At 26.3% G+C, this 12,990-nt stretch overlaps 3 protein-coding genes across 5 annotated transcripts in view; all 3 read right to left on the bottom strand.

The window, feature by feature from the left end:
* Window positions 1–231: 231 nt before the first annotated feature.
* LOC113368022 (transport and Golgi organization protein 6 homolog) lies at window positions 232–1,670 on the bottom strand. 2 transcript variants are annotated; one of them, XM_026609588.1, is made up of 6 exons: window positions 1,479–1,670; window positions 1,247–1,419; window positions 928–996; window positions 792–858; window positions 574–731; window positions 232–514 (listed from the first exon to the last, which is right to left on the bottom strand). In XM_026609588.1, the coding sequence occupies exons 1-6, from the start codon at window positions 1,639–1,641 to the stop codon at window positions 233–235; spliced, it is 912 nt and encodes a 303-aa protein (XP_026465373.1). In that variant the 5' UTR covers window positions 1,642–1,670; the 3' UTR covers window position 232. The 2 variants fall into 2 exon arrangements, with proteins under 2 accessions (XP_026465373.1, XP_026465372.1); XM_026609587.1 differs by having other exon boundaries at window positions 792–996.
* Window positions 1,671–4,479: 2,809 nt separating this feature from the next.
* On the bottom strand, window positions 4,480–5,919 carry LOC113366687 (NEDD8). Its single transcript, XM_026608344.1, has 3 exons — window positions 5,761–5,919; window positions 5,547–5,677; window positions 4,480–4,616 (listed from the first exon to the last, which is right to left on the bottom strand). Exons 1-3 carry the CDS (start codon window positions 5,776–5,778, stop codon window positions 4,529–4,531), a joined length of 237 nt encoding a protein of 78 aa, XP_026464129.1. The 5' UTR covers window positions 5,779–5,919; the 3' UTR covers window positions 4,480–4,528.
* Window positions 5,920–7,734: 1,815 nt separating this feature from the next.
* The window catches only part of LOC113365715 (ubiquitin-conjugating enzyme E2Q-like protein 1), an 86,919-nt gene continuing 81,663 nt past the window's right edge, over window positions 7,735–12,990 (bottom strand). The window contains exons 4-5 of one of the 2 annotated variants that reach the window (XM_026607239.1): window positions 9,871–10,018; window positions 7,735–8,040 (exon numbers count right to left, since the gene is read on the bottom strand). In XM_026607239.1, the coding sequence (XP_026463024.1) occupies window positions 7,956–8,040; window positions 9,871–10,018 (233 nt within the window). In that variant the 3' untranslated portion in view covers window positions 7,735–7,955. The remainder of the gene's footprint in view (window positions 8,041–9,870; window positions 10,019–12,990) is intronic. The other variant, XM_026607238.1, reaches the window with a different exon arrangement.

The raw sequence follows: 12,990 nt of genomic DNA, 5'->3' as shown, positions 1-12,990 counted from the left end.
AATATATAATAAATTTCTTTCACATATATTATACACAAAGTTAATTAATATTATATTTACAACTTATATAAGTAAACAAAATTTTTTAAATATCTTGCTTACTGTTATATATATTGTGCATAAAGTTCATTAATATTATATTTATAACTTGCAAAAGTGAATAAAACAGTTTAAATACCTTTAAACACATTAATAAGTTGAAGGAATATGCTTTATTCACATCCTTTTCCATCTAAAGCAGTTTAAAGAAATCTTTTATCATATTTTCCAATTCCTCTATTGCTAGTTGAGCATGTAGCTTTAAAGTTTCATCCTCATTGTTTTCATATGATATCCTCAAAGACCTTAATAAGGGAGTGAGAGCAGGTCTCAAAACAAGCAAACTTAATTTCTTTTCTGATTCGTTTTCATTCATTTGTAAACCTCGAAGTAATTGTGTACAAAGTAGTATTGAAGATCTTTTGACCTCTGGTGATTTTTCATTGACTATACAGTGTTCAACCTTGTTTAATATCTGAAATATAAATATAAATATATATAATTATCAGAGGTATTTATATTAATAATATATACCTCTGAAATTATTTCAGTTCCCATAGAACTCCCTAATTTATTACAAAGCTCGCCGAGATTTGAAAATGCTGATGATCGAACCAAAAAATCCTCATCATGTGTGCCACTCAGAAAAGTATTAAGAAATACTGTTTTATACTTTTGGACAATTGATTTTTCTGGAAAATAAGATAATTATAAAAATCCATCTCTAATATTTTAGCAACTGAATTAAGCACCTGCATTAAATATTAATTTTACTAATGCTTCACCAACTTTTAATCTTAGCTCTTCTTTTCCATCCTTCTGAAATTTATCATGTCGATTATTTAAATATTCTTGTGTCAGCAATTCAATTACATCTTCTGGACATACTTTGGAAACTTCTGTTAATGATTTTATTACAGCTAAATATATATATGAATCTTCATTTTTGAGGTTTTCCTATTTAATAAAAAAAAAATGTGAAGATTAGAACATTTTGTCTACAAAATCTGTACAAAGCAATATCTTTTTTCAATGTTTAATACAGTGTTATCTTTATAATAATTTATATAAAGAAATAGAAGAGATGAGCTAAATTATTAGGTTAAAATTTTGAAATATTTAATTTTTAGTAAAAATAATATTCTTTCTTTTATTGTTTAAATTATATGAGTTAATACTGTTAGTTTAAATTCTAAATAGTTTCTACCTGCAAAATACACAAAATAGCATGCTTCTTTGCAATTGCTTCATTATCATTCTCGTGAATTAATTTTCCCAATTCCAGAATTCCATGTGCTCTCACCGGAAGTAAGGCATCACAAACATCATTAATAGCCTTATGATATCTAGAGTCAGAATCATCGGAACTAAAATGAGTATCTAAAAATATGTTCCATTAGTAAAATATGTACAAAATATTGAAAACATTACGTACCTACCAAGTGGTACATTATTTAACTTCCTTGATATACTATTGTGTATCTCATTGATCAAAAGTTTCATTTCTTGTGACAAATTTACAGATCTCAATTTACTAACTAATTGAAGAACTTTTTCTAAACTATCATTATTGCAATTATGCATAATCGTTGTTAAAAACATTAAACAAATGTTTATCAGTTCACTATTTTCTTCTGAGAAACTAGAACATTGAATCTTTCCTTCCAAAATTGTTAACAATACATTAATAAGACTATCAGTGTCTATAATAATCATATCTTGTATATATTCTTTTTCCGAAATAATCATCAAAGATTCTATTAAGTCTTTCTTCGCTAATGGGTTGATGGAATTATTGCATAAACTTTTCAAAATATAGATAAATAACAGGTAAATATGTTTTTGATTGTTTTTACTTTCAAAAAGTAATATCAATGACTTTATAATTAATTGTACATTGTTTTCATATTCATTGAGCAAGTTTTCTTTAATTTTTTTAGAAGATTGTTCTTGTTCTAAAATTGTTTCTAATAATTTATGGAACTTTTCAGGTTGAAGCACTGATACGTAATTATAAAACAAATCTTTTGATTTATGTTGAACTGTATCATTTAAATTAATACTTTTACCATAAATAACACCATACAAAATATGAATGCTATTTTCTATCATTTGCAAATCCAATTTCCATTGCGATTCTTGCACAAAGCAAAAATGTAATATATTTAATACTTTTGCAATTGAAGAATCTTCATTAGATTCTGGACTCACATCATGTATAAAATTAGAAATTTTATCTATGATGGATGTAGCATATGTAGCCAAAGATTCATCTTTTGATAATTCTTTAATAGCAGCTAATGCTGAAATTGCTTGAACAGAATCCAGATTATCAACATTATCATTCAAAATTTTAATTATTTGTAAAGATATATTTTGAAAATATGCCTCTTCTGTTAGTTGCATGTGTTTGGTTTTAATTATTTTGACTATCATATTGATATTATTCCAATGCTTTCCTGGATCGTACTTGGAATCAGGTATGAGAGATATAATTAAATATTTTAATCCATCTTCAGAAATTAATAAATTTGATAAATCTTGAGCTATGATTCTACGAAAGAAAAGTGGAGGAATATTGTTATCCTTTCTATACAGTAGCATCATTAATTGCTGAAATATTTGAACTTTACTTAATGCACTATGTACATTAGCAAGTTGGTCTAAATGTCTTTTACGATTGCAACTAATTTCAGCATAAAACTGATCAGTCATTATGAAATTACTTGATTTATTAACAGTATTTGGTTTTTGTATTGGAGCATGGCACAACTGATAAAGTGAAACTAATAAATGACCAATATGATTTTTTACTATTATAGATTTCATTTGTATAGAACCAAACATTAAATCTATCATACCATCGACAGCATGTGATAAAATTTTATACTTCTGCTCTGTTTCAACATGATTTAAATCATCATTAATAGATAAATTGTGATCTGATATAACAGTTAATCCTTTTATAAGGTTTGGTAGAATAGCTAATTTAACAACATATTCTAAAATTATCTCTAATAACTTTTGTTCTGTAAGAGCTATTTCATTCTTATTCGATATGAAATTTTTAATTTCATAAAAAACACAATTCAAATAACGTAGAATAACATGTTGCTTGTTATTTTTTATATCATTAGATTGAAGATTTAATTTCAGTATAACTTCTTCAAAATCTGAAAGAAGTCTCCGTGATTCTATAAATTAAAGAAATGTTAACAATCAACAAAAATACATCTAAATATTAGAGGAATAATATTTACCTGATTTACTAAACTGTACTAAAATATCAATACACTTATTATCGCCCATGTTGCACAATTTTTTTAGTCAACGTTTAAAACATTTTTTTCTGTTAATTATAACATGTAATAATTTTAATTTAAGTAAATTTATTTTTTTTTACATTTTACGTTTTAGACATAAACATACTTAACCTACAAATAAATGGCAGCCATGCTTTTAGAGCTGTCAAACTTTGGCGCAAACTTTGATCAACTTTAAAAATTTTAAACAAATATTAAAATTATTTTAAAAATACCAAAAACACCTTATTAAAATAATTGCACTTGCTCATATATCATCAATTTATGTTTTTTTTAAGAATATACGACGACTATCTATTAACAAGAAATAGCCATGTAAATAATGTAATAAATAGCAATAAATTTGATTTTGTATCAAGTACTGCATGAATTAAATAGTAATACTATTATTATATATGAATTAAATATTGATATTATTATGAAAATTATTAATCAATAGTTAAATTGCTGGCTTATATTGTAAAATACATTAAATTAAAATGCCCTTTACAAGTACCTAAATTTCTCAATTTTTGTATTTAGTCTGCACATTTACTATTGTCTCCACTGTTTGTTTATTAGCTTATTTATAATAATATTAACGTTAAAATAATATTTCAGTCATCAAAACTTATTAAAATATCCCAAAACAATAAATTACATATTTATTTTAACTAAATATTCTAAATGATTACCCCTGACATTTCAGCAGAATTTGAGCAGAATTTTATTCTCGGATGTGACTGTTCCCTTGGTAGATTGAATTTTGTAGAATCAATTTAGTACGAAAAATGTTCAATGCAAACTTAAAACCATACAAAATCTCGTATAATGTGTCTCAACTAGTACCAATGTTGTCCATATTTTAAGGTAAATATTTATAAAAAAAAACCTGTCAAGCTACATTTTAGGAGAAAAATAATTATAGAAATTTTAAATTTAAAGCAGTTAATAAATACCAAGAATCTAAAATGCTGTGTCAACAAAGATTTCTTAAGTGGGCATTGAAACTGCTAATTAGATATATAGAAACAGAACTCAATATTAACAAATTAGTCGATAGTTAATAAATCTGAAATTTAATAATTACCACAATAATTATTGAGATAAATTAGTTCACTTAATTTATTTATGATGATCCATATAATTTAAAAAATATTGAAATAATATGTAAAATGTCACTTCTATTAATTTTGACCTCCTCGAAGTGCAAGTACTAAATGCAAAACAGATCCCCCTTGGACTTTATAATCTTGTGCTGTTTTATCATCGTTCCTGAAAAATAAAAATGTATTGTAATAATTAAATGTATGAAAATAAAAACTAGCTACAAATAAAACAAAATTAATTCACTAAGTAAATATAAAATGTGTTCAAGATTTCAATTATTATTAAGGAGCAATAAGTAATTTGATTTACTTAAGAACATGCAAGGAAGTATAAATAAGGGACGAAAAAAATAGAAATCAAACAGAAAAACATGTTGCTGATGAAGCTAAGCCCTAAATAAAATCCTATAAATTAAAGTAAAATCAATACTTATAAAATGCAAAAATTAAAACTAAACACACTAACAAAAAATTAAAACAAAACAAAATGCTAATCAATGAACTATAAAAACTATATAGAACAAAACTTTTGATTTCTTTTGAAATATTGGTGTTGTGCAACAAAAATTCATATACCTTAACTTAAAAATTTCAGTACAGATGAGAATAACTTTGGTCGATCAAAACTATATGATACTAAATAAGTAATATACACAGTAATTTAAGTACGGTGTTTGAAAATAAACTTAAATTCTCAAATATAAGTCATTTGAACGAGTATAATTATATATTAATGATATAATATATACTTTTAAGATAACATATAATATTCCAAACAATTACATAAACATATATTACATGTATTGTTAAGGGAAACTGGTCATCATTGTTTATAGATAACATTTAAATTTTTATATTAATTTCATTTTCATATTGTAATTTGACAATAACTTTTGTAACTTTTTACAAAGTAGCATCTTTATTATATCGATTATTATGTTTCAATGGCTTAATTGAAGAAATAAATAAATCTATAGTCATTTTGTGTAATTCATAATGTCAAATACAATAAATATACCAATTTCATGAGCATAATTGATTTTCATATTCTTATGATCTACTACTATTCATTCTAAGTAGTATTTTAAAAACTTACATTTGTTTTCCCGAAAAAATTAATCGTTGCTGTTGTGGTGGAATTCCTTCTTTCTCTTCTACTCGTTCTTTGATTCTTTCCACTTTGTCTGTGGGTTCTATATCAATTTCAATTTCCTTGCCGGTGAGAGTCTGAAAATAAATAAATATCACATATCATATAACCTCTTACCTAAACATCATCCAAAATTGAAAAAGGTCTGTGCTTGCCTTACCTTGACTTTTATGAGCATGTTTGAAACAAAATTTTATTTATGATACAATAATTATTTTTGTGAGTTTAATTACTAAGAAATTTTTTATGTGGATGATGCTAAAAGTGTGAAATGTCAGTTTCTAGACAGTTTCATTTTCAGACATGTTTGCAACTGTAGCATAATGGCGTCAAGAATGAGAATGAAGTGAGAGACAAGATGTTTATCGACAATTGAATGAAGCGGGAAATTTGATTTTAGACAATAAACCTAATAAGAATCGATTGAATTTTCTGCAATTTATATGCCAAATTTGTTATTGAAACCAATTCCAGTGAAAAATTACGTAAATTAAATTGAAATTATTATATTATAAAATATTTACGTAAAATCTTGAATTTGGAGTTGATATATGTATCTTAATCGGATGTTATATCACTAAAAATTGTATTGTAATATTGTTGTAAAGTTTTTATCACTTTTATGCATCTTTCACTGCATTAAATAATTGTAATACATTGATCCAACGTCCGACATTTAGAACTATTTACACATTTTGTAATATATTATTGAAATTTCTGTACAATATATTATTAAATTATACGTGAATAACTAGAAATATCAATAGAACTTACCGAACTTATTTCAACATTTAGTATAATATCCTCTTCATTGCATTTCCAAATATGCTAAATTATTTATATTATTCCTGAACAAACAAAAATATTTCACAATTTCTGTCCTGCACCTATAATCCATAGAAATATCAATAGCATAATTTTTAGTAAATGTATATATATATATATATATATATATATATATATATATATGTGTGTGTATGTGTGTGTGTGTGTGTGTGTATACACATAATTAATTTTAAGTTAGTGTTTATTTTAATTATAATTTGTTTTTGATATTTCAAGGTTCCTAAAGAATAAGCATACCTTTAAAAATGAAAAATAAATAGTAAAAAGGGAGGCATTTAGTTCTTTTTTTTTTCATTTGAACTGCAATCAGAACTCAAGAATTTTATAAACTGTTTATATAATATTTTGCTTAACTACATTCGTCAAATTTATAGTAGGCAAACATCTATCCTCTCTATAAAATTAATTTAATTTTTACAATTTTTTTACCGACGAATTATTTTTTGATGCAGCAATGCCGGGTAAGGGCTGTTTTTACTTGCAAATAAATAGATATCTTTTAGTCCAAGTGAAAACCGATGTTACTGCTGCTTGACATCAGATTGCCGAACCGGTTATCGACCTGGAACCCCTGATCGAAAACCCATAGCTCTGTAAAATAAAATGAATACATGCATAAATTATAATCATAGGAAACAGTTCTTATCTATGTTGTTCATCAGTTGTACCTTTAACTTACCCTAAAATTCCATTATGCAATGTGCGTTATGTAACATGTGGGAATAGTAATAGCCATACGGTCTCTATTCCAATAAATCCATAATATAACATTGAATATATGTTATATAATAGCAATATAACAGAGATGTAATAGAGTCTAGAGAGTTAAACTATTGATTTTAGACAAAAATTAAAATATTACTTAGGTCTAGTTAAAACGCTCCTCAGTTTTATAAATCATCAAAAATTACAGACTACTGCTCTTAATAAAGTTAATCGTTAACCAAACACGACTTCAATTTTGGTTTCAAACTGGTCAGAAAGTTTTGGAACGTCGTGGAAACATACATCTAGCAAATCAGATTTTCTGGCGAAAACATTGTTTATTCTTCGTTAAGTTAATAAGTAAGCATCAGTTAATGAAACAAACTAAATATACTTAGAATATTCTTATAATATACATATTTGTTACATGTAATATACATAAATCAAACTTACTTCTATGAGTATACACCATTGAATAAATAAGCAAATATACAAAAATCGTTACATATTTATATTTAATAACATCTTAGAGAGAAGCTCAGTACATAAAATACACATCGAAAGTTATCCAGAATTACTGCTGGGAGATACAGTTATATATATTCATTTGTCTACAATAATATTCTTATATAGAATTTTTCATTTGTGAACAATATATCGTTTATAAACATGGAATAATGGAAACAATGTATATTTAAATGACATTCATGCCATTTTAGGCTATGATAAAGTTTGAGATCCATTTATTGAGCAGGAATGTAGCTTACCGAATGCTGAACATTTCAATATTGGCGTGGACGATGTTTAACCATCTGATAATGCTGGTGTTACCCATCCATATTTCTCGTGAGTTTTAACAAGTGATCTGAAAGCTTCTTCTGCAGACCTCCTAGGAAAATAATAAACTACATTAAAAATATTTGCTACATGTAAAGGTATTTAAAAATTAAATAAAATAAAATGAACTGCCAATCGATGTTAAGATGACCAGTGAAGACCATAACTTTAAAAGGAAAATAAAGAAATATTATAAGGAAATTGAAGACAAAGAAGATTGAAAAGATACTTAAAGACATTTTAATTATAATAAATAGTATATTAATGTATAATGAGATAGTCAAATGCCAATACCAGACACCTCTGTCTGACTGAGATATGAAAATAGTACATCAATAAAAAAAAAATTATTAAATAAAGTAAGCGCTGTTTGTAAATTAACTACAACGCAATGAAATATTACACATTTTTGAAAATGCACTATTATTCAATATATGCATTAAAATTCGATATATGCACTATATCCTGCTACATTTTGTTTCAGAAAAACGGTTGAAAAGGTTAGGCAAAATATTCAATTTAAAATTTATTGCAATTATTAAGTGATTTTATAAAAATTGAACATCATGTTTAAATTTTTTATAATTATTTTGTAATCAACAAATATGTTAATTATTACATATTTTTATCACAAAGTTATAAATAAAAATATTTAAAAGTAATCATTATCTAAATCTTCTGTAAGCTTGATAAAAATGCTATATCAAACCGCAACATATACTTTATTTTTTTCATCCATTTAAATAGGAAAGAAAAGCTTTGAATAAATTAATTATGAGCTTTTCGTATGTTCAGTTATTGATATCTTCTGTTCATTTTAAAATATAGGTAACCCTTATATAACACGAGAGTTACGTTCCGGAAAAAGTACCGCGTTTTACGAAAATAAGGACTAGTACAAAAAGAGGGCTACGTTCCAAATGTTCAAAAAAAAAAACATATGATACATATTATAATTTCATAATAGATATTTGTATATTTATTAATTGTTCTTGAGAAGTAATATATATTAAAATAATTGAATAATATCCAATGCAAGTGATTTTTCTCTTGACAAGATATCCTCATCCTCTAAGCATTTTTCTGCACTACCTTCAAATCCATGCTTTTTGCAAAAATCTGTTTTGCATTTGATTGTTTATAGTAAAATGATCTTTATGTGTTAATTTATAGACGCTTAATACAAAATTGTGTGCTCATTTTATTTGAATTATCTTCATTTAAGAAATATATGATAATAAGTAACTATTCGGGTAAGCTTAGACCTTTTTTTCTATAGAATGTATGAGCTCTAATAAAAATGTCAAATGAGTTATAGCTTTTGCACTAGTTTCATGACTTTTATTGACCTATTGTACAAAAATTTTACTAATTATAAATGGAATTTACTTTGTTTTAATAGATTTTACCATTGTTTTATTTTATTAAGGGTTTGTTCGACTCTTGAACCATGTTAGAGTGATATAGAGCTATAAAAGTACTGTGTTAACAGGGGATATCCTCAATTCTCAAACCGTGTTAGAGCGAATTCGTGTTATAAAAATACCGTGTTATTCGGTGGTTGCCTGTACCTTATTTTTGGTAAATTAGATACTAATTTAATAACATGATGCAAAAATGGACACTTGGTTGTCGAGAAAATAACGAACTTATCACTGTAAAAATATTGTGTTATACGGGTTTTGCGTGTACCTTGCTTTTCGTAAATTACATACTCAACTAATAACATAATGCAAAAAAGACAGGGTTGTAGGAAATAATCAACTTATCAGTTCCTTTGCAGTTTTTTTACAATTTGTATAAAATCCTTACAATATATAAATATAGACATTAGTTGAAACACTTTCGTGCTTATAATTAGATAATATTTTTTATCAATTACCTGCTAAAATCTTTGGCTCCTTTGAATTTTCTAGCGACTCTGCCTTGCCCCTTGACAATGCTGGCTGCAAATTGCATGAGGACTGCTTCCACCGTGTAGGCGCTTGCCCAGCCACGCGGTGTCAAAAGCTCCATACAAATTGCACCACCTGCAACGATTTAAATATCATTTACGACTTAACATAAAATATATGATAAGCTTAATATAAAATTGAATTGCGTATCAAAAATAGGATAACGTAAACTTATTATTATGTATTTTTTCTATATAAGGGTTAAGTAGCACATGAGTTGTGAATAGCGTGCATGAAAGGTGATATAATTTGCATGTGGTAAGATATCGAATCGAATTGTAATAACTTTGGATTAAGTTAAGTGAGTTACAGATTATATTTTTATCATTTATAGATCTGAGCAATTTATTTTTTATTGTTCTACTTTGAGAAAAATAATTCAATTTAACTGCAGGACTATTATTATACATAGTGTTGATAGAGTTTGATTGGGATATAGATGGTTAAGAAATTGCTTTCAAGACAAGGGAGTTCACAACTAACTCACTTTGTCTTTATAAGTTATAGCAATTTTTTATTTATTTTTGGAAAAAACCTTATAAAATGTATTCTGTTATAAACTCTTGAATCATAATAGTCTCTTAGATAAATCGAAAAAATAATAGCTAATAAATAGAGAATATTATATATTAAAAAAATAAAAAAACTTTCATATATGAATATAAACAAACTTTCATATATGAATATATAAAATACATATATTTTCTGTAATTAATATATGTGTAATATTAATATCAATTTATTGTGAAAATTCATTTAATATACAGTTTCCAGAATTTCTTCATATATATCATTTCCAACCAAAATTGCAACAACACCTTTCGTGACGATATTATTATAAAATACAGCTTCCGAAAATTAAATATATATAATATATAATAACATATATTAAAATAAAAAATACTTCTAAAATAAAAGTGTAAGGATTGGACAACCCTTATAAAAATAATTTTCTAGAGGGGTGAAAAATAATTCGATTAATAAAACAACTATTATGAAATCAGTATGTATGGAAATGAAGTGAAAATGTAGAGTTTGCATCTACTTTTCTGTATTAAAAAAAGTAGTTCTTAAATTAAAAAAAGAGTTAGGGGCAGATTCTTGATGCCGTTGATACAAATAAATTGTTTTTTGAAGTGAAATTTAAGCTTTTTTATACTTGAAAATGTCAATTAAATTCAGTGCAAACCATTAACCAACTGAATGCAGAATAAAATTTTATTCGATTACTAAAATGAATTATAACTAAAAATACGAAATGGTATTTGAAGGTAGTAAAATAAAAATTTAGAGTCATATGTGTTTTTGAATTACACATCATAAAAAAATATATAAAAAATTGGTCCCAAAATTAAAAAAAATATATTAGGAGTAAACAATCCTCAATTAAAAATAAGTTTTCTTCTAAGTTGAATTTAAGCTTTCTTATAAGATAAAGAAAATCTTAATCGATTATCTGTGGAAAAAAATCATTGATTGAAATAAGCAGGATAAAAAATTATTGGGATACTAAAATGATAATTACCATATTGGGGTTTGTGCTAAAAGGGTGGAAAGATAAAAGTGTTTTTTTTTAGTTACAAATTATAAAAAAATAAGTCCGAAAAATTAAAAAAAATCATATAAAGGATGGCCAACCTTCACCACATAGGGCCCCTATGAAATAGGGGTATGAAAAATAGATATTGTCTGATTCTCATCAGTCACAGTTTAAAAGGTTTAAATGAACTAATTTAGTAAAGATTAACCTCGATAACCAAAAAATGGTCAAAATTACACCAGAGCTCTAAGTCGCACTTAAAAGCTCATAAATTTCCAAACTACGTAAAATAATTTTTTATCTAATTTTTTTAAGGACAATTAAGGTCAATACTCTCCCCGTTTCGGCTTGACGTCAAGGTCTGGGACACCCTATATATAAAAATAAAATGGTTTTTGATTTACATAAAATATTATGTATTTATAATAGGATGTTCAGAATTGAACCTATTATAGCATGGAAAATATATTTTAGAAAATGTGTTTATCATTTTGCTACAAAGTTACAAACAAAAGAGAGGAAGAAAATCATTGATTTTGTGGTGCTCTCATACCATGGACCTGCCTTCGGGTAGACTATTATTATTTTTATTTTGTTACAAAAACTTCTAGATAAATAATGTGAAACACGTTACCTTCCACATATACCGCTTCATATGTACATAAATATTTCCATAAATATATAGAACAAATTTTTGACTCGTAAAATATTTCCACCCTCCATGACAATGCTTTACATTACATTATAGTGACAGGCATTAGCCTCATTTGCAAGCAATGAGTCAACAGCCACGCGCTGGTTACTCCCTGGTTATTCCACCCCGAAGTCACGTGAACCACGTCCTGGCTGACACTTCCTGTCGGAAATGCATGCACCCCCTACCCCTACCTTACTATCGTACAAATTTATATTGTAACTTGAGTCATCACTTAACTAGTTCTTTTCTTCGACATATATTGCTCAGGAAATGGCACGAAAGGTGGAAATAATTCACGGTGACGAAGCATTTGGAACGTGTGCATACTGAATTAGAAATGTTAAAATAATTTTGTTACGGGGTAATGTAATATTGTCGCGACTTCTAAAGGGGTAGTAAACTTTAAACATGTTAAAACGTATCATTTCACAGGTATTTTACGTGAAAAGTTCATTAAAACTAGACTGAAGTTTCATGTTTTTCGCTTGTATTATAATATAATGAACTGTAATAACAATTCGAATCATTATTTTGTTTAATAATTACAAAACGCGTTGCTAGTTATATGTAGGTTACGCGGGCATCGGAAGTGCTTACTGTTGGATTTTGTAAATAGGTTGTAAACAATAAATTAGTATATAAGAGTTAGACAAAAGTTAGACAGTCAGTCAAACCTGGAGTCAAGCTTAGAGTCAAGCTTGGAGCCAGACATAGTATTCAATAAAATGTAGTCTTTGCTGATATGATAACCAAAAGGTTATCAATAAATATTAATTGTAATAATAGTGAATAATAAAAGTATCATTCAAA

Source organism: Ctenocephalides felis, unplaced genomic scaffold (assembly GCF_003426905.1).
Source record: "Ctenocephalides felis isolate EL2017-DRISC unplaced genomic scaffold, ASM342690v1 CF-g0.4_SCAFFOLD_01170, whole genome shotgun sequence".
Classification (NCBI taxonomy): domain Eukaryota; kingdom Metazoa; phylum Arthropoda; class Insecta; order Siphonaptera; family Pulicidae; genus Ctenocephalides; species Ctenocephalides felis.
This window is presented reverse-complemented; position numbering and strand designations above follow the sequence as displayed.